The 19556-nt window shown below is 36.2% G+C and overlaps 1 protein-coding gene across 2 annotated transcripts in view; it reads left to right on the top strand.

The window, feature by feature from the left end:
• The window catches only part of FSTL5 (follistatin like 5), a 277053-nt gene that overhangs the window by 29297 nt on the left and 228200 nt on the right, over positions 1-19556 (top strand). For both annotated transcript variants that reach the window (XM_048304427.1, XM_048304426.1), the window contains exon 3: positions 13645-13678. In XM_048304427.1, the coding sequence (XP_048160384.1) occupies positions 13645-13678 (34 nt within the window). The remainder of the gene's footprint in view (positions 1-13644; positions 13679-19556) is intronic.

The raw sequence follows: 19556 nt of genomic DNA, 5'->3' as shown, positions 1-19556 counted from the left end.
AGTCAGGGAGCAAAGGTGCATCTTAACTATTGGGCTGAACCTCTTGATGTGCCTATCTTTTTTGTTCCTGTTACTGAACATCATCACTGTGGAAAAGATTAATCTCAACCAAATATTTTGAGGGATGATGAAATTCACATGTATGATCTACCTTTTGATTAACATTGTTTTTTTAATTTCTCTTTCTGGGTTGACAACAAAGGATAAAACATAACATGGTGGTATAGGGAGGCAATGTAATTACCTTCTTCAGTAGTCAGCTTGGCCTTCTCAGGTTGAATCCTAGGAAGAGGATTTCCAGTTATCCTGGGAATAGATAAGAAATGTTTTTTTACCTTTCTGGTGTTTGGGATTCAGTGCAAACCCAATGTATATCAGCTATCATTTCAGATTCTTGATAAGCGTGTTTTTTCATATTCTATTATGATAGCAAATTGTCCTCACAAATTGCAATTGCAGTAATAGCAAAACAAAGCCAGGAGAGATTTGTTTGATATATTACTTGAGGTGATTTGCTCCTGTTTAAATTTGTGCAGTTTGTATTTCTAAGATCATGAAAGAGGCCAGATACTTGAACTGTGTGTTTATGAGATCTGGCTCTTTTCCATGGCTTCCTTGTTGCCTCTTACTCTTCAGGTCCTCAAGACTACTTTGTAATTTAATTCCATCTCTTTATTCTTTTTCCTATCAGAGAAATGCTTTATTTTTCTTTTCCATTGCTTCTTTTTCTCAGGCATTTTCCTCATGGATTTAATACCATATTTATTACCTAGAAGATGTAGACTTTTATTATCTATATTAACCTTTATTATCTTGGTTTGTTAAAATGAAAGTAACATACTATAGCATAGAAAATGCTTATAATGTGAGAAGTAATAAGTAAAAATCAAAATAAAACTTATATTAAACTTAAATAATAAACATGGTGTATAATAGTTTTCTTGGTATGTAGACAAACTGGGCTGTACCCCAGACTTTTTTTTTTTAATTTTTAACTAAATAATGATCAGCTTAGCTTATGGTTTATTTTTCACCTCTGATTCTAATTAGCTATTTAAATTCTGGTTTTAAATGAAAATAATTATGTAGTTTAAGCATTTGCTTTTGTGTTGGGTTAGCCTGACCTGGTCTTCATAGCAGTGGGGCTGCAGGGATGGCTTCTGTGAGAAGCTGCCAGAGGCTTCCTTCATGATCCCAGCCAGTGCCAGCCGGGTCCAGGACAGACCCACTGCTGGCCAAGGCTGAGCCAATCAGAAATGGCGGTAACCCCTGTGATAACATATTCAAGAAGGAAGAAAAGTTATTGTGCAGATATAACTGGATTAAGTGAACAGTGGGGAAAGAATATGTGAGAGGAACAGCTCTGCAGACACCAGTGTCTGATCAGAAGGAGAGGGAGGAGGTGTTCCCGGTGCCCTAGCAGCGATTCTCCTTCAGCCTGTGGTGCAGACCATGGTGAAGCAGCCGTGACCCCATGGAGGACCATGAGGATGCAGAGATCCACCTGCAGCCCATGAAGGAGACCCACACCCAATCAGGTGGATGCCTGAAAGGAGGCTGGCAGGGACCTGCAGGCCCATGGAGAGAGGAGCCCATGCTGGAATAGGTTTCCTGGTGGGACTTGTGACCCCATGGGGAACCCACGTTGGAGCAGGCAGTGCCTGACGGACTGCACCCTGTGGAAGAGTGACCCATGTTACAACAGCAGCATTATGAGGAGAACTGTTGCAGAAGGGATGGATTCAGGTTGGAGAACTTCATTGAAGGACTGTCTCCCAGGGGAGGGACCCCATACTAGAGCAGGGGAAGGGCTCCTCTCTGTGAGCAATGGCAGGAACAGTGTGTGATGGACTGGCCAAAACCCTCATTCCCCATCTCCCTGTGCTGCTGCAGTGGAAGAGGTAGAACTTGGGAAGGAGGGAAGAGTGGGGGAAGGTGTTTTTAAGGTCTTATTTTACTTCTCATTATACTGCTCTGATTTTCTTAGAAGTAAATTCAGTTAATATCTCTAATTCTGTTATACCTGTACCAGTATTTGGTGAGTGACCTCTCCCAGTCCTTAACTCATGAACCTTTCATTATATTTTCTCCCCGCTGTCCACTTGTGGAGGGGAGTGATAGAGCAGCTTTGGTGGGTGCTGCCATCCAGCCAGTGTCAACCCATTACAGTTTTAAACATTAGTATACTGTGCATCTATAGGGTGATGTATTCCCAGCTGAGGGAATGTAGCATTGGTATACAGCAATAAAAGAAAGAAAGAAATAGAAAGAAAACTCTTTGTTACACTGGGCTTTATTATACAATCAAATCAAAATATTTGTGCACTGTTAGATTCCTCTTAAATTGGCATCAATTAGGTTGGCTAAATGTTAGGTCTTGCATCCATGTTTCTTTTCAATATCCATATTTTAAAACATCTTTAATACTTTTATTCCTATACTTTGTGTGGTAGAAAAACAAGTTCAGAATAAATTGTCTCCTTTTAGTAGTGGGAAAATGCATCGCTAGTTTTAACTCTTGTTCATTGCTTACTTTTTTCTAACTATGTTTTCAGTTGTCATTTTGAACTGTGATAATTTTACTGGGTGTGTGATATGCAGTGGGAGCACAAATCTGGTATTTTTTAGATAAAGTAGTATTTAATGATATACTACTGTACCTTTTTATTTTTTTCTTTTACAGTAGCCACTGTTCTGATTTTGTGTTACCAAGATGTCAGGTTGAACAACCCATCTGTACTTCATGTGAACATGATTTTTGTTATCTTGCAGTACAAATATTTGCTATCACAATATCTAAGAAATTTTTTAGCTTTTTTTTTTGTGAACAGTTTAAATTTTTTCATTTGAAATCTTTGCAAGGAGCCATGGTAAGAAGCATTGATCTGTGTTTACGTATATTAGGTTTAGGTGTATTCAATTTGGCTTTCTTCAGCAGCCTTTCCTTTTGAGAATTTTGTAACTGGAAAACTCTGTGACTTCATTGTTTATAGATCAAAATAACAGTAAGAAAGTCCTCTTACCTTGTGAACTTACTGAAATAGGCTATTTTTACCTTAAAATGCCTTCAGTTCTGGGTAAGGTGACTGCTAGATTACAGTAGTTGTTAGGACATGTTATTTTTTTCTCTTTTATAATTGCTGGTGGGATCATATACGTAGTCCAGCTCAGGGCACTGTATTTGTTCCTGATAACTGATTCCATGGTAAATCATACCAGGCAAGAACACTACACCCATCAGAATTCTCAAATCCCTTCAACCATGAGCTAAGGGAATGTGATGTCTTTCAGATTCATTTTCCATTATGAAGAAAACCCAAATGACAGCATTAGTTAAAACAACAAAAAACCCCAGTCTCCTTTCAAAAGATGAGGCTAAAGGATAGAATACCCATTGAAAGCATTAAAGGTTTTGGTTTCTGTGCTTGGGCTTGACACAAAGAAAATGGAGAGCTTAATGAGAGCCTAATTAAAAGATGTCTAGTTACATCTTTGTTCTTATTGTTATGCATTGCTACAGCTATGGTTAAATAACCATAGTGTTAAGAACACGGAAGCTTTATGCCTAAAACATAACATTCAAAACAAAGCTCTCCCAAACTTTACTAATACAAAAATGTTGCTATTTGACTTCATTAAAATTGCTCACAGAATCATAGAATGGTTTGACCTTGAAGGTATCTGAAAGATTTTTCTGTGGGCTGAAGAACCCCAAGTGTCTCAGCCTGACTTCATGGGAGAGGTGCGTCAGTCCTCTGAGCATCTTTGTGGGCCTCTCCCGAACTCACTCCAGCAGCTCCATGTACGTATGCTGGGGATCCCGGAGCTGAACACAGAACTTGAGGTGGGGTCTCATGAGATGCAAGAGATGAGTAAGAGATTTTTGTTTTATTTGCCATATATTTTAAAAAATTGGAAAAAACCTGAAAGTTTCCATTTAATGTACTTGGTTAACTACAAGTATACAAAGTATACAAATAGTATAAACTGCATTTATACTATTTATATAAATTAACACAATGTATAAACAATGCAGTGTATGAACAGTATGTTCATGTGAAGTGAGTTTAATAGCTATAAATATTTCTGTAACATTGCATAATGTTAATAGCATCTCCTTAATGTTCATTGTCAATTCTATCAAACAACTTCATGAAATTGAATCCCCCTGCCCAATGCATTCTAACAAAATATTATTTGAAGTAAGAGAAATCTAACAAGCTTATTCTAGGCCCCTTCTTCCAATGAAAACAAACCTAAGAAAAATTATTAGTCATTTGTTTATTGTATTGCTTATAACTTTGGTTAGGTAACTCTAATAAGCAGCTTATAACTCAAGTCTATTTTCTGGGGACAAGTAAGGCCTATCACTCTCTTGAGGCATCAGTGGAATTTTCATTTCACTATTTCATTTCACTATTTCATTTCACTAAATGGCATTGCTTTCTATTATTATTACCTGTGGATTATTGTCATACATCAATGCAAGTAACAAAGCACTAATATTACATCATCTTAATGGAATGTATTCAACTTGTTGGTATATGTGTCATTATTTGGTATTACATAATTTGATGCTACAATTCTGAAATTAACAGTAACTACTGTATTGCAAGCAGATGATCCCCAAAACTGTAAAAGACTAATCCCACTGCAACACATAGTTTGTGGCATTTTTATAAAGGTCTGAGAAACCATTGCATTGGTCAGTCTGGCTTTCCATATAAAGGTCACCTATTTATTTCATTATTCCTTCATTCCTCCTCTAAGTGGGGCATAGTGAAACATACCTTTCAAAGAATTTACTGAATCTTCAAATATTTTCTATATCTTCATATTTTCAAAAAAAATTTTTGATGGATTATTATTAGCAAAGTACAGAGCTTACCATTTGGATACATCTGTCTTGTTTTGCCAGTGACTGCTTCTTGGGACCTACTCCATCATTAGATGGAACACAATCAAAGTGATTGGTTTGGTACAAGGAAATATTTGCAAGACATTATTTGTAGTTTACTATTCCTAACAAACTCTATTTTATTGGTGTTTGCTTGTATCAGTCTAAGGCAGGGAAGAAAAATAGATGTCTTCATATATATATATAAAAGGAACTACTATAATTAAAACTACAGTATTATCGATTAGATTAGAACTTCAGCTATTTACTGGATTGTTATTTCAGCTCTCTGTGAACTCTTTTTTTCAAGCTAATTGTTTCCAGCATGAATGCCAAGAGAAAGTAACTCAAAACTTTACAGTGCATTGCCTACTACACAGTAAGAAAACTATAACCAATTGTTAGTGTATCTGCAGAGTATATAGCTGCACTTCATAATTCATTTTGAAAAATAAATTGAAATTCACCAATCAAATACTGAGTTAATCCTGAATTTTCTAAGATTCAGTAGAGGAAAATACAATCCTAATTTTACTTTCTAGTTTCCTAAATGTCACACGGTGGGTAACACGATATAACCTTTCATCAAATCTCTGGTTTAAATGAATGTGTTCCTCAAATACAGAGTTTAACACTTTACAAAAGGGCAGGTGCAATTGATTAATATTCATATCCTGAACTTTCCTTTTGCTTTGCTACACTACTTTATCTGCCCTTATAAAATGAATGGTAGAAAGAACCTGTTATTCCTAGCAATGCCTCAGCATACTGGTTTTAATCAATACTTGTAGAAAGACTACAATTTTACCCGTAATTATGTCTTAGTGCAGACTAAATACTACTTGCATTCCTGGATTATAAGAAGGTAATTGATGTTTATGCTCTCATGTCTATACCCTCTAATTGTCATTCTTCCTGCAGATTTTCATCTATCTGTACAAAAATCTGCTAAGAGGAAAAATAAGATCTGAGTGAGCCTCAGACAGACTGAATAATAAAAAGCAAAATACATTATGTGGTTTTAGAAAATTACACTTAAAACCACCTCTGAAATTTAAAAAGAAAAACGAAGAGGGATTGTAGGCAAATTACTGCCATTAATGTCATTTGGAATTCTGTGGCTAAGATCCCTCTGTACTGGCTTGCCTTTTTTTTAACTAGCAGTATATTGTCAGGAAATATACTACTGTTCAGTTATTGTGAGGGTACCTGGAGCTTTAGGTACTGATGTAAGGGGGAAGATAATAGAATACCCATTAAATACTGTATCCTAGAATTTCCAGTGATAATTCAGTATGCTAAAGTGTTGCTTCTTGGAGATCTCTTCCCCCTTCTTTGCCTATTCACATCTAGAGTGTTCTCAGATAATTGCAAAATAAATGTATATTTACACTGAATATGATTAGCTTCTGAGCTACATTAAATAAGTATATTCATCTGTAGCACCTCACCAACTGTCCTGTGTAATTGCATTTCTTTCTTGGTAGTCTTGAAGAAAATACATCTTATGCTGTCTGTGCATGGGAAAGTAATACTGCACTGAGTGTCTGAGCATATGAAGTTTAATGCAAAATATGCACAAATAGTAATTACTTTTGTTAAGTCATTATTCATGTACTTCCTTATAATTCCCCATAGTTCACTACAGTTTCATTTGGCCTGTAGAATCATTAGGGTTCCTCTTGGACAAGCTCTTAGACTGGAAACAAACAAAAAAACCCCAACAAACAAAAAATAACAACAACAAATTTATAGTACTGTTAAACCCCAATGATTTAGTGAAATAAGAATCCTTGAATTTAAATATAAACCCCAAAACTACTTCTCAGCTGCCTTTCAACTGCAAGAGTAATCAGGGATTAGAGGTCCTATAGGGTGCTTATTTGTCTTGGGAGCTATCTGCAGCCTGATGCAAACAGGTCTTTTTACACTAGGCAGCATTGCTTTGGAAATGTGTCTATGTGAATCATGAACAATCCTGCCAGAAGGAATTGTTGCTTTGAAAAGGTACTAATCTGACTGACTCTGCCTATTTTAAAAAAGAAATGTTGTTTTGTAGAATGCAATATATGGTGCATACATGAGGTATAAACAGTGTTACTGTGTTGCTAGCAGGAATCTGCTTAAATTCAGTTGGTACTGAAGAACACTGGAATTTAGACAGTAACTTTAGCCCAGAACTGTTTCACCTTGAGCACAAAGGCTGCCTTTAAGAATAATACATGCCTTTGCAAACATCTAGGTTATTTACTTGTATGTCAGACAGGCCTGAATTGAAAAAAACCTGTGGATCTTTGTGTAGAACTTCTTCTGTCCACTTTTCGTCCCTAGAAATCACACACTTTGTTGAAGCCTGGTCTAGAGATAGTTTTCCTTCAGAGTATGTAGACATAGACAAGATGATGTTGAACTTTTCAGATCTTTATTTCTGCTGTGCTTCCCCTTTGCTTTCAAGGGATTGTAATCTGCACACAGAGAACAACTGCTTCAAACTCAGCTTCCTGGGTCTACCGTGATTGTTCTTCATGTTCCTCAGGGATCTAAATCAGCAAAGCAAGAACCAAATCGGCGTATTTCACATTTCACTCTTCCCATCTCTGTGGTTGGTTTGGTTTTGTGTCGCAGTGACCGCTGCTGTCCACTGCCCAGGCTGGTTCCAGCGGTGTGCGGCAGGAATGGGGAGCAGCTGGAGGCATGGAGCTTTAAGGCTGCTCCTCTGAAGCCTCTGCTCTACCCAGGGGAGCAAAGGCTCCAGGCACTGTAGCAGTCAGCAGCCCTTGACGAAGGGAAAGATAAAAAGTTACAGGGAGGCTTGCCTTTGGATACAGTTTCAGATTTACTGCCCAAACGGAGTCCAAGGAGCACAAGCACAGATCGGATCTGTGCAACAACTTATAAAGGGAGGTGTTACAACGGGGATGGCCTGACAGGGGGCCAATAGGGGTCTTTGGGGGAGGGATATGGACAGGGATAGACATTCACGCGGACCAATAGTCTCGAGAGGTGGAGGGAAAGGGGTCACATGCCCCAATGGGGCATCGAGGTTTAGGGGATTTCCAAGAGGGGAGGTATCCGAGGGGGCAGGGTCTCGGGGGATTGACGCGGACCATATAAGGGTAATTAGGGAGGGCTTTGGTGATAGGCACAGAAGAGTCCAGAACTCCGGGAGGGGTTTGGGTGATTGATAGGGAAGGAGCCAGAACAAGGGGAGGGGATAACCATTTTTGGGAGCACTGGGGGAGCGGCTTGGATCTGGGACAGATCAACTGGGACTGGAAGTGGGGAAGGTAGGGATGAGCCCTTAGGGTACAAAGAACATACAAAATACAATAAAAACATCGCATCACCGCAGTTTTGGTTTTTATGACAAATATTTCACTCTTGTATCCAGGCTCCCCAAATACTGTTGGGTTGCTTTCAAACAGATTCACGAATTCAAGACTTCATCATTTTTTCTCCCCAGGCCTGTAATATTGTAATACTGTAATATTAAGACTAATATTTAGCAATATTCCTGGGAATGCCATTAATTCTGAAAACTTCAACAGCTTAATATATTACCTTATTTTTGCCTAGCAACCTTGCTTCACATCTTGTTTCCTTCACACAATCTTATATTCATGCGATGCCTTAATCAATACAAGAATAACCTGTGGCATATTATTTTCTCAGAATTTGCTGCTATAAATGGTGGCAATCTCTAAGAAGACTGGGCTGTGTATGCAGAATACCAGTTCAGGAATCCTGCTGCAAACACTGAACTAAAAAGCTTTCTGCAGTAAATAGTGTTCTGACAAGAGCAAGAGGAAAATGGTTCACTTTTTGCACATTCTTTCTTCCTTACCATAGGAAGCAAGGCATTGCTTACTGCTGCTTAACAGAATAGCTTTACAAATGTAAATGTCATTGCTTCTGCTTTGCATGCATTTTTAGTTTAAATTGCAATTGTACTGCAGTTGCTAAGACTCTGCTGAAGTTTGATTCTGTAAAACTTCTTTGAAACACAAATCTTCAGCCTAACGTCATTGATCAAATTGGGTCTGAGAATAGTATACCAGATTGCTTTGTGCAGTATGTGTGCTTGTACTCCCTGGCTGTAACCATGCTGCTATTTCACCCATGAATAAAAAGTTTCTGTACATTTGTAATTCACATTTCTTGTAATTAAAGTTGCGGTATTAATTTAAGTGAATATATTGTTAATTCAGCTACTATAGCTTGTACAAGTTTTAACAATAATAACTATTTTGTTTCCTCTCTTAATGAAATATTTTCTTTAATAACAATTATTCCATTATTATTATAATTATTATAATAATAATAATTACTATTATTATTTGCAATATAGTACCCCAATGCAGAATTAGCCTTAAAGATAATGAACACAAAACTGATTTTCTGCATTTTCACTATATTCTATTATATGACTAATGATAACTTTTCATTAAAAAATGTAAAAAAAGCAAATAACTTTGCACTCCCTTTTTCATCAGCTTCTGTAATTAATGGTTTATGTTTATTAAATTATTTTAATTTTTGCCACATGTCAAGGACAATCTACCATATGCTTTACACTAATTAGTACTTTGTTTATTCTAGGAATTTGATTAATTCGGCAGCTACTTTTTAAATAGAACCAGCATAGCAAAGGAGGCTTTGTCTGAGTTTTCCAAAGACAAAATAGGGCTCATCTTCTTTATCAGTAGCCCACTCTGGCAGACACATACCCAGATCCTCAGCAGATGATTCAGGCACAATGATAAGTGAGGTTCTAGATGCAATACAGTCATGTAGTTTCTCTTTTAAAGAACACAGAATTAAGTGGAAGTCAGAATGTTTCTATGTGCAACATCCAAGGTTTACAAACACTAATTTTCTTTCAAAAAGGGAAAATTCACAAGATACATATTTAAATGGAGCTAAGAAATAGGCTTTACTGTTTCTTAAATAGTTGATGTATTGTCTTAGTCCTAGAATGTCAATTACTTTTACAGATCAGCTCTGGTCTTTCCTATAAATAGCTTTGTACCTTCTTGGGAATCACTGCAATTTAAGAGTCCCTTTCACTGTCCTTCTCTACACCCCTTATTGCTAATATGAAGCCCTTCTAAATAAGACTTGATAGTATGCCAGCCTCATTTAGCAAACATGGCATTTCTGACTAATGATGATGTCAAAATGCTGGGATGTTTTAAGAGATGTTGATAGTGTTTATGTATTAAGACAAAAAAGAAAATAGCACTAGAAAAGGACCTTTCATACCTTAGAAAAGCATTTCTGTGTATTTAAATGAGTTTCTTTGCAGAGCCTCATTTAATTTATATTGCAAATAGTTTATAACGTATGATTTGTAACAATAATGATTTGTATGGTAAACCATCTGTGATCTTTTTTTAGTTCACAAACATAACAGAAAATCATTGTCTCCACTTCCATGGAGTGTACTTTGGAAAGTTTACTTTAAATTCAGCCTTTTGGGCATACAGGAAAGGTTTCTTTAGAGTTTTAATATGTTCTGCATCGATCCATTTCACCAGGCCGATACACTGTAATGCAACATAAGCCCATAAAATGCCATGCAACCTGTCTGATTAATTCGTTTGGAAAGTGCTAAATTCAAAAGTGTTTTGCTATATTGAAGCTGATAAAAATATCCTGGAATACAAAATGTTTGGTTTATGTTGGTTCTGCTTACAGATGGCTGATATCAATAGGTACCAATATAGTAGTGCAGTTCATGTAATCATTCCAGTTTTATTTATATATAGGTATAGATTTATTTGTTTATTTGCATATAATTTCTTTGATTGTTAACATGTTAGGTGAAAATATTCTGTTTATGTATCATAATGCAATTACAGGAGAAAAACAACAGAAATATGTGCAATAGTGGGTTTCTGATGTCCTCCACACAAGTGTTCATACAGAAGTACATTTTACTTACTACCACAATGCTTGCACTTTTACACACTTTCTAATAGTATATGGGTAGAATTTTGTTATTTTCAGTCCAACTAGCACTAACAGCCTAGCAAACTACACAAATGCAGGTGGAAATAAATGTCACTATGAACATTTGTTTACCTAAAGTTTCAAAAGTTCATTTACCACTCTCACATTCCAGGACCATGAAATTTTTGTTTATTTTTTTGTCTGTTTCCCAGCAGGATGAGCAGTTCCTATTTCCCTGAGCATCTGAAATTAATTTTCCTAAGTTATAGGTGCTTGTAACACTGTCTCACTAGCATAATTCATTGCTTCTTAGTGATTTTCTACAGCAAATATTTCACATAATTTATCTTTCAGTATTAAGGAGGAATCTGTATTTAATTCAGCCTCAGTATAAATTTGTCTGCATTTTTTAACTCTGTTATTTCTGTTGAAAAGTCAAATCTAGCAAGGTTTCTCTAGGCAGGAAGCTAATTTCTGAGTTCAGAGATGCTACACCCTGTCTAATCACTGGTTAATTTTGAAATAACTTGAGGCATAGAGACTTTTCTTTTTATGTGGATGCTCTTCACTGCTAGCAAGCATCTTGCTTGGCCCAAGGAATATCACACCGAGGTTGTTCTATGATCTGCTAAGAAAGTTTTTTCTGTCTAGTTTGAATGGCAGCTTAAAATTAAAATTTGAGTATTTTGAGGAAAACTAAGTTATGAAAATTTGCTCAAAAATCTTCAGCTGAAATTAAAGAAAATAAAGATATTAGAAGAGATGAGGTCTGAAAAGACATTTTCCATTAATGCCTCCTTTCCTTGAAATCTTAACACATTCCATTAAAAAAAACCCAACATGTTTTTTTTAAATTTTAAAATTTTATCTGAATCATTTTGTTTCTACTCTGAAGTTTGCCAAACTTTTTGCACTCTCTTCTTCCTAATAAGTATTTCTCATCCTAATTAGTGTTTATTTTCTCCTTTGATACCAGTATTTGATTTTTAATAATGCTTTCCTGCAAGTCTACTCTGATCTAGTAATCAATTCTTGGATTAAGTCTTCAGAATCTATTGCAGCTTTATTGGTAAAAATTTCCATTATTCTGATTTGAAACTAAAGAAGGGAAAAAAGACTAGTGAGTTTTGTGGAACGAAACAGTGTCCATGGAGCCTGTAAATTGTGCTATCTGAATGCTAACACAACTCTAAATCTTGGTGGTTGGTTGATATTTTAATAAGCACAGATTGCTTATCATTAACAAGATTCTTCTGTGTTTACACTGGCCTATTAAAGGCTAAGTATCACTCCATGACTTCTAAAGATACATAAAATGAAAATTAAAAGCAAATTCTCCTCTAGAAGACTAGAAGAAATACCTAGACAGATCCTCTAAACCAAATGCTGACTGTAGTGTCAAATGAAACGTGAAAGAAATTAACCAATACTAAAACTATTGCTTTAATTTTAGTATAGCATGAAAATCAGAATGGCGTGAAAATTGATACTGGTAAATTCAGCACATCATACCATATCCAGTATTTCAGGAAATACCATTCACTGTGTTTAGGAAATACTAGAAATGTATGAGAAAATGCCTTACAATCAAGTACATCACATTTTACTGATAATGGATTTTATTTTGTATTTTTTTTTAAATTTCTTATTAGTGTTTCTAATGTAGTCATGGAGAAACTTGAAAACATGCTTCCCAGATACATAGAAGTTTTGACATAATTACTTGTTTGAAAAAAAAGCCAAGAAAAGAGTCATTGACTTAGATTTGTAAAATTGGGTTGCAGGGAAGAACAAAAATATTGCATCAGTACCTATATTATTTATTATTTCAGAAAATTAGAAAAAGTTGAAACAATATGTTTTAGTTGTTTGAGGATTAGATGGCCTTGTGCTTAAGTTAATGGTAACTAGACATTTCTATGTCCCTGTGAATTAGAAAATATTAACAGATATACTGTTAAAAGATGTATGAATTGCTGCTGAAACATTAACTTTTTACAGATTCCTGTGTACAGTCTGGATGCTTTAGAGACTAAATAAACCTGTTATGAGCACAATAATAACAAATCCTTAGTGTATATAGGTAAAATAAAACAGTGCAATAACTACTGAAGGGTAACCAGTACACCCTCTTAGTTATCAAAAGCTAAAATGCTTAAAAATGCCCATTAGAAATTGCAATGAAAGAAAAAAACTTACATAATTTTCTCTTCTTGTTAAAATTATGAGAAAAAATTCTTTCTTGTAATGGGACAAAATTTAGAAGTGTTTTGCGTTTAGCCTACTCCTAGTGCTATTTTTACTAGCATAAACTTATATAGCAGCAAATATTTGAAGAATTGCAGTACCCAAAATAAAGAGCATCCTTTTGAGCAAATATCGTAAAATCAAAGTTTGAAATTTTGGGGACAGATTACTACCTTGAGTAAATTTTCATGCTTCAAAATTGTATCAGGGGACAAGTCCCAATTTTACAGGGACTTGTGCAGCTGAATTATGAGCATCTCCCAAGACAGACGTCAAGTGATAGAGACTGCATGGCCCCCTTGGATAATGTGTTCCAGCACTTAATCACAGTCATGGTTGGAGAAAAAAAAAGGTGAAAAATGCTAGGGGAGTTTAAAAATGGGTTATACAGGACTCTTGAGGCATCAGGCAAAGTGCAGTTGATTTTATGTTGGAGCAGGATGGAGGAGGAACTAGACTGTCTCACTTGGATCTTGTATGTCTATGATTTTATGATTTTTGGGATAACTAATTCTGCAATTAATACATTTTTCTGCTCTTAATTGCAGCAGGAAAAGCATCATGAAAGCACAAGAAATAAAGGTAAGTGCCAATTATTTTCAAAATGTGGGCATTCATATAATTATCACAAATGCAACATTCATTATTGGTAAAAACTATCCAGATGGATTGTCTACTGAGTATTTTGGTATTTGAAATGATAAAAATATATCCAGGAAAGGGGTTGAAATTTAGAAAGGAAATGTATTAGGTACTGGTTTTGGAACTCTGAGATGAACAACACTGATTGTTGCACTCCGGATGGGAGATAGCTTCTCACTAAGTTTGTGTCCTTGACTATGGCTGGGTATCATGCTTTCATAAAACATCAGTACCATCAATTTAGCTTCTCCCTTTCCATTCAGTAAATCTGAAACTGGATGTAATTCCAATTTGTGCACAAGTGAATCATGTCCTTAATAGGCTGCCTTGCAAAATGACTGCTGGGGGTGGTTTTTGCCTACAATTTATATTTTCACTGCACCTTTGTGCCAGTGGCTAAGCACTATGTGAAATAGAATATCCAGGTTAAAGAAACAGCCTTGTGTCAAGAAAATTAAGACTTCCAAAACTCTCTGTTAAGAGACAGAACATCCAAATCTCTTGGTTAAAAATGGCTAAACAAGCAATGAAAAGCAGAATTGCCAATAGTAGCAAGCATTGTTCTCTTGATATTTCAGTTGTTTAAAGAGATAGGATATGAGATACTTTAAAAGGAAAACAAAGGGAGGGTAGGAGAAAGAGCAGCAGCTCTATGTTGCAAAGAGACAAGGGAATGAAGCTACAAACCAACCTGTATCTTTTTTATTGCCTTATGAAGCAATGTGTAATCATATCACCTGAGTTAGCTGTTCTTAATCCAGTTATTTATGTATCATAGTACTCATTCATCTCAATTTTCTTTCTTTCTCTCACACTGAGGCCAAACACAAGCATCTAAAGGCAGACTAAAGCTGATGGTTGATTGGAGCTGTGTCAGGACAATTACATCGTTTATGATGATATGATAATTTACATCACCTGAATGTCCTATGGTCCTTCATTTGAGGAGTGTGCATGGGAAAGATAATTGAACCAAAAAATCTCCTTCATTTTCAACCAATTTGTGATTTATAATTTTCTTTTCTGAGTTAATACAATATAAAGTTGAATCTTCTCTACATGTAGTAAGTGCATTCATGATGTATTGTCCAAAAACCTTTCCTGACTTAATACAAATTACAAAAAAGACTGTGAAAACTCAGATTAGATTACAGGAATAAATGATGTGTGAATACTGAAGGACTCTGAAATGGGCCATTCTTTGTGGATTTTTATGCTTTATGTCCGTTATATATGATGTTTGACAGTCTTTTTTGCACACCCCACCCCATGCTGTTGCCAGGTGGTCATTATGGTATGTATGTGACCAACAAGTAAAAGTAGGAATAAAGGAATGACCTGGATGGGAGTGCCCATCATATTCATTAGCTGTTAGTTTAGTTAACTAAGCACGGAAATAATTTTCCAAGGATTATAAAATAGTGCCTGCAGCTACAACCAAAGGAACCCATTAAACTCTACTTGAAGGGAGATCCCCGTTTTCTCATATGATACAGTGAAATTGGTGCTCAGCTGCACAAAATTTGTTGTGATTGTATCTGTAACATCACTTGAGGAAATTTTTAACCTACTAAACTTCTTGCAAGATATGTTTGCCTAAACTGACAGTTCAACTTGGAAGATTTTGGTGGTCTGGAAGACTAATCATACTCAAGAGTAGTCTTTGGAACATATATGTATCTGCAGATATACTTTATTGCATAATGCTATTTTGATGTGGATTTATGATTGGGATTTTTTGTGGGGTTCAATATGTTTTCATATTCTTTAAATTTATTTGTTTTCATGTGTTCTTTTTCCATGTAATTGCAAAGTTTCAGAAAGATATTTTTATTTAAAATCTTAAAACTTTTTCTACTTAAAATACTGGTTGGTTCAGATGAAACAAGACTAAGTTAATGTTTCAGCATAAGCATTTTTGTTTTGTCAGTGAGCAACTGCAGTTCACATGCAATATCTAAATGTTTTGTGCTCTGCATATGTTCTTGTGAGATAGGTAAATTTTCCTGAAATTCTCAGGACGAGTTTCTAGCAATATTCCTTACACTCTGCATATTTCAACCACTACATATGGTAGAAGGAGAAAATAATTTCTGTGATTTCTTAACGGTTCTGACACTTTCAGAAGCAGTGTTGTCCTCTTAATTCAGAGGACAATTACAGCTTATCCTTACCAAGTGAAATGCTGGAGTCTCTGTTGTGCCTCATAACTTCAGTTAATGTCACTAGTTCAATATCTAATTTTTGTTAATAATTTCATTAGATTGGATTTTTTAAGAGGGGAGGATATTACAGCAGAATTCAAGTCAAATGCTTTTTGACTTCAGCAGGATCAATATATTAGTAAGAAGGACCATTCTGTATCTTTAATTATATTATAAATACCTAGTAATTTTTCATTTTACCCAATTTATTTAAAATTGCTATAAAATACATCAGATTCCTATTTTTATTTTAGTAAGGATGTTTTTATTGTTCTGTAGTGGTTTTTTTTCTCCCTGACACATTTCTGACCTGCTTGTTTTTCCCATCTGTTACTTCTGCTTTCAGCCTCTAAGTCAATCACACCAGAATAGAAGCCAATACTCAAACACACCCTGTTCTGACACTAATCCCATATCTTTCTGATCTGTGATATGCTTTTTCTTGTTTTACTTAACAGATAACAGATCTTTTTGTACACTGTTTGAGAAAAGCAGCACTGCTTTTATGTAAAACACTATGTTAACATTTTACAATTTTAGTATATGTCGGCAAACTTCCTTATGCTTCTGAGAATCTTTGTGTGTTAAAATGATTATCACAGGGCAAAATACAAATGAAATTAGCTTCGTAACACTTCTGTAATATAAAAGGAATAACAAGGCGATCACGAACTAAGCCTTGCTAACTTTTAATTGCTGGCTTGAAGTCCCATTTGACCTTCCTTACTGTCTCGGTTTTGAAAGACAGGTGTCTGCTAAGGAAGGCAGAGGCCCCCCTTGAAGTGGCAGATATAACCCCTTTTCCCTCCAAGTTATTATATTTTGAAATCAAGGGCCTTTAGGCAAAGATGTGGGAAATAGGAATAACAGTTCTTTACTATATATATATATGTATATAACCAGTCAAACAAAACAACAACAACTGCGGCAGTAACAGCAATCACAAACCCAGTCCCAGCCTTCTCGGCTGTCAGGCCCTTTCCCCTCGGGTGCAGTTCCGCTCGCAGCCGGCAGGGGCGCTGGCGGCTCCCGGTGAGCAGGGCAGGTGCGATGGTTCCCCCGCGGCTGCAGGGGGCGCTCCGGAGCGAGCTCGGGAAACCCGCGGCTCTGGTGCCCTGGGATCCCGGGAAGGGATGGAACAAAGGCTTCACAAACCGCTGGGCAGCCGATCCCGGACTCTCAGGAACAGCAGGCTGGAATGGCAGGGACGAACGCAAATCCCGGGTGGCAGACGAGATGTATCCAGATGGGAAAAAACCACGGAGGCCCAGGCAGGCAGGGCGAGCAGGGCTACAGCGTAGCGAAAGCTCGAAGCAGCAGCGGAGCAGGGCAGCCACAGCCCGGTCTCCAGCAGGGCAGGGAAAAAGCGGCTTTTGGGGTCCCGGCGTTGCTTCCAGCAGGAAGAAAGAACGGCCAAAAAGAAAGCAGCAGCAGCTCCTTTCTCTGCAGCTTCTCTCTCCGGACGCTCAGAGCGAACTGTCCCCACACCCAGGTGTAGACAAAAGAGTAGCCAGGCCCGCCCCACTCCCCTTTTTGTCTTTCTTAAGTACAGCTATTTGTCCCCTAGCAACATGCATATGGGAGAAAATTCCTTTAACAGGAAAACCTAAGACTAAACTAAAACCCCAACACTTACCTTTCTTTTCCAGTATTAACTCCTTCAGACAAAAAAATGTTTTATTCCAAACCTGTAGTGGAAAATAAAATAGATATTTTTTGTGATGAATTGGAAACATCAGAAATTGTCTTACTTTAAGCAATGGGAAGAATTTTCTTCCCAGCTTATGCTTGACTTAGGAGACATTCATGTGCTTTTAATAAAGATCATTATAAACTTTAAAGTAGAAATAATTTCTGACAATATTATTCTGAATAACTTTTACTTCTGAAGTACCAGGAGGTTGTCTAGTGAAACATATCAACTATTTGCCAGACTTGAAAGGCATCTCAATTCCTTTTCTCAGAAAAAACACTGGCATACAGGAAATAACGAGCCACAAAAATATTTCAATTAACTGCTAGCATTTCATATCAGTTCCTAAGCTCAGTCCCAGTTTGAATTACAGTACAATAATTTTCTTTTTTGAGAATTTGTAATCCATTTTAGTATAGAGAAGCAATGTGTAATATGTTTCTAAAAATCCCCAGGAAAATCAGAGAAAAAAAAAATCTGAATTTAGGCTGAGAGTAAGGTGGTTGTTGTGTTGATGTTGAACAATGATACGATGGTGTACACTAGTTGTGTAACTTTGCCTATTAGTTTAGCAACTTAAAGAACACCTTTTGAAAGACAGAAAAGGTGCTCCAGCTTAGATTTGGAAAATAGGCACTTGCAATAGCGTCTTCAAAATGTGCATGCAAATAATTTTAATTTTATTAACTTGAAGGGGTTTTTATTTTAGTGAAGTGCACTTAGGTACCAACTGTATAGGATGCTTTTAAAATGCTTGCTAGCTACTACTGATCTGAGCTTTGAACATCACTAATACTCAAAATTAAACCGTTTAGAGAATTTTGAACGACATAATTTTAATTACAGCTTGAGTTTCTAGTTGTACTCAATACTTCTCATTTTTTGCTTACCTTAATAATCTGAATGTAAAACCATTGTTGGCTCATGGACGAGTTTCAAAAACATAATTCTCTATGATAATGAACATACTGTGAGACTCTTCTGATATCATTAACAAACATCTGTTCCTTTTATAATCTTTAGCTACCAAAATTAGAGAGGAAATCATATAGGTATCACTTGTGTATCTTACTTACTCTTTAATCCTTAAAAAGTTAGCATACCTGCACAACCCTTGTGGCCTTTTTTGGGATCCCAGACTGGTGTGATCTTTTCCTGTGCACTGATGAATGTAAGACAGAAACTGAAAAAAAGCTTGAAAAGGTTCAAAATGGAAAGAATTTAAGGGGAAAAATCAGTAAGGCCTTATTTGAATTACAACTTGTAAAAATGAAATTGTACCTGGAGATATTCTCAAATGCCAGAGGGTGAACAAACTGTTAGATCCATCCTGCAATATGTCTGGCTGTTATTACTTTTGATAAAGGATAAAACTATGCATGTTCTGATGCAGAATACATGATATCAGCATCCTTTGTCATGTTAAAACCATTAACTGTGGCAAAAAATACAGTTCCTTACATTCTGTAATGAATCCAGTGATTCCTTTTGTCTACTCAAGCAAATGATTCTTAATTCCTCTTTCAACAGACTTGTATTAATTGTGTATGGTTAGAATCTGAACTGCAATCCTCTTGGACTGAACTGACTACTGCTGTAGCTTCTCTACTGGATCAGTACATTTCAGAAAAAAATGTAGTATTTTAGAGACTGTGTGTAGCAGCAAACACATTGGTAAATGTTTGTCCAAGATCATTGTTTTCATTGAAATGCAACTGCTAAATAATTTGACCTACAGGGTTTGTTCTGAAGTTCTTTTCTTTGTCATTATGCTCCAACTTACCTGACTGAATAAACTTTGAAGAGCTGGTATGAGGATTTTTGAATTAAGCATGCCAAATACTATCCCCTTTATTCTGTTCCATTCTCCTCCAAGGCCTAGTCAACTGAAACTAAAATCTCTTTTGTTACTTAAGAATTG

This window comes from Corvus hawaiiensis, chromosome 5 (assembly GCF_020740725.1).
Source record: "Corvus hawaiiensis isolate bCorHaw1 chromosome 5, bCorHaw1.pri.cur, whole genome shotgun sequence".
NCBI classification, from domain to species: Eukaryota; Metazoa; Chordata; class Aves; order Passeriformes; family Corvidae; genus Corvus; species Corvus hawaiiensis.
The sequence above is the reverse complement of the archived record's forward strand: the minus strand, read 5'-3'. Positions and strand labels throughout refer to the sequence as shown.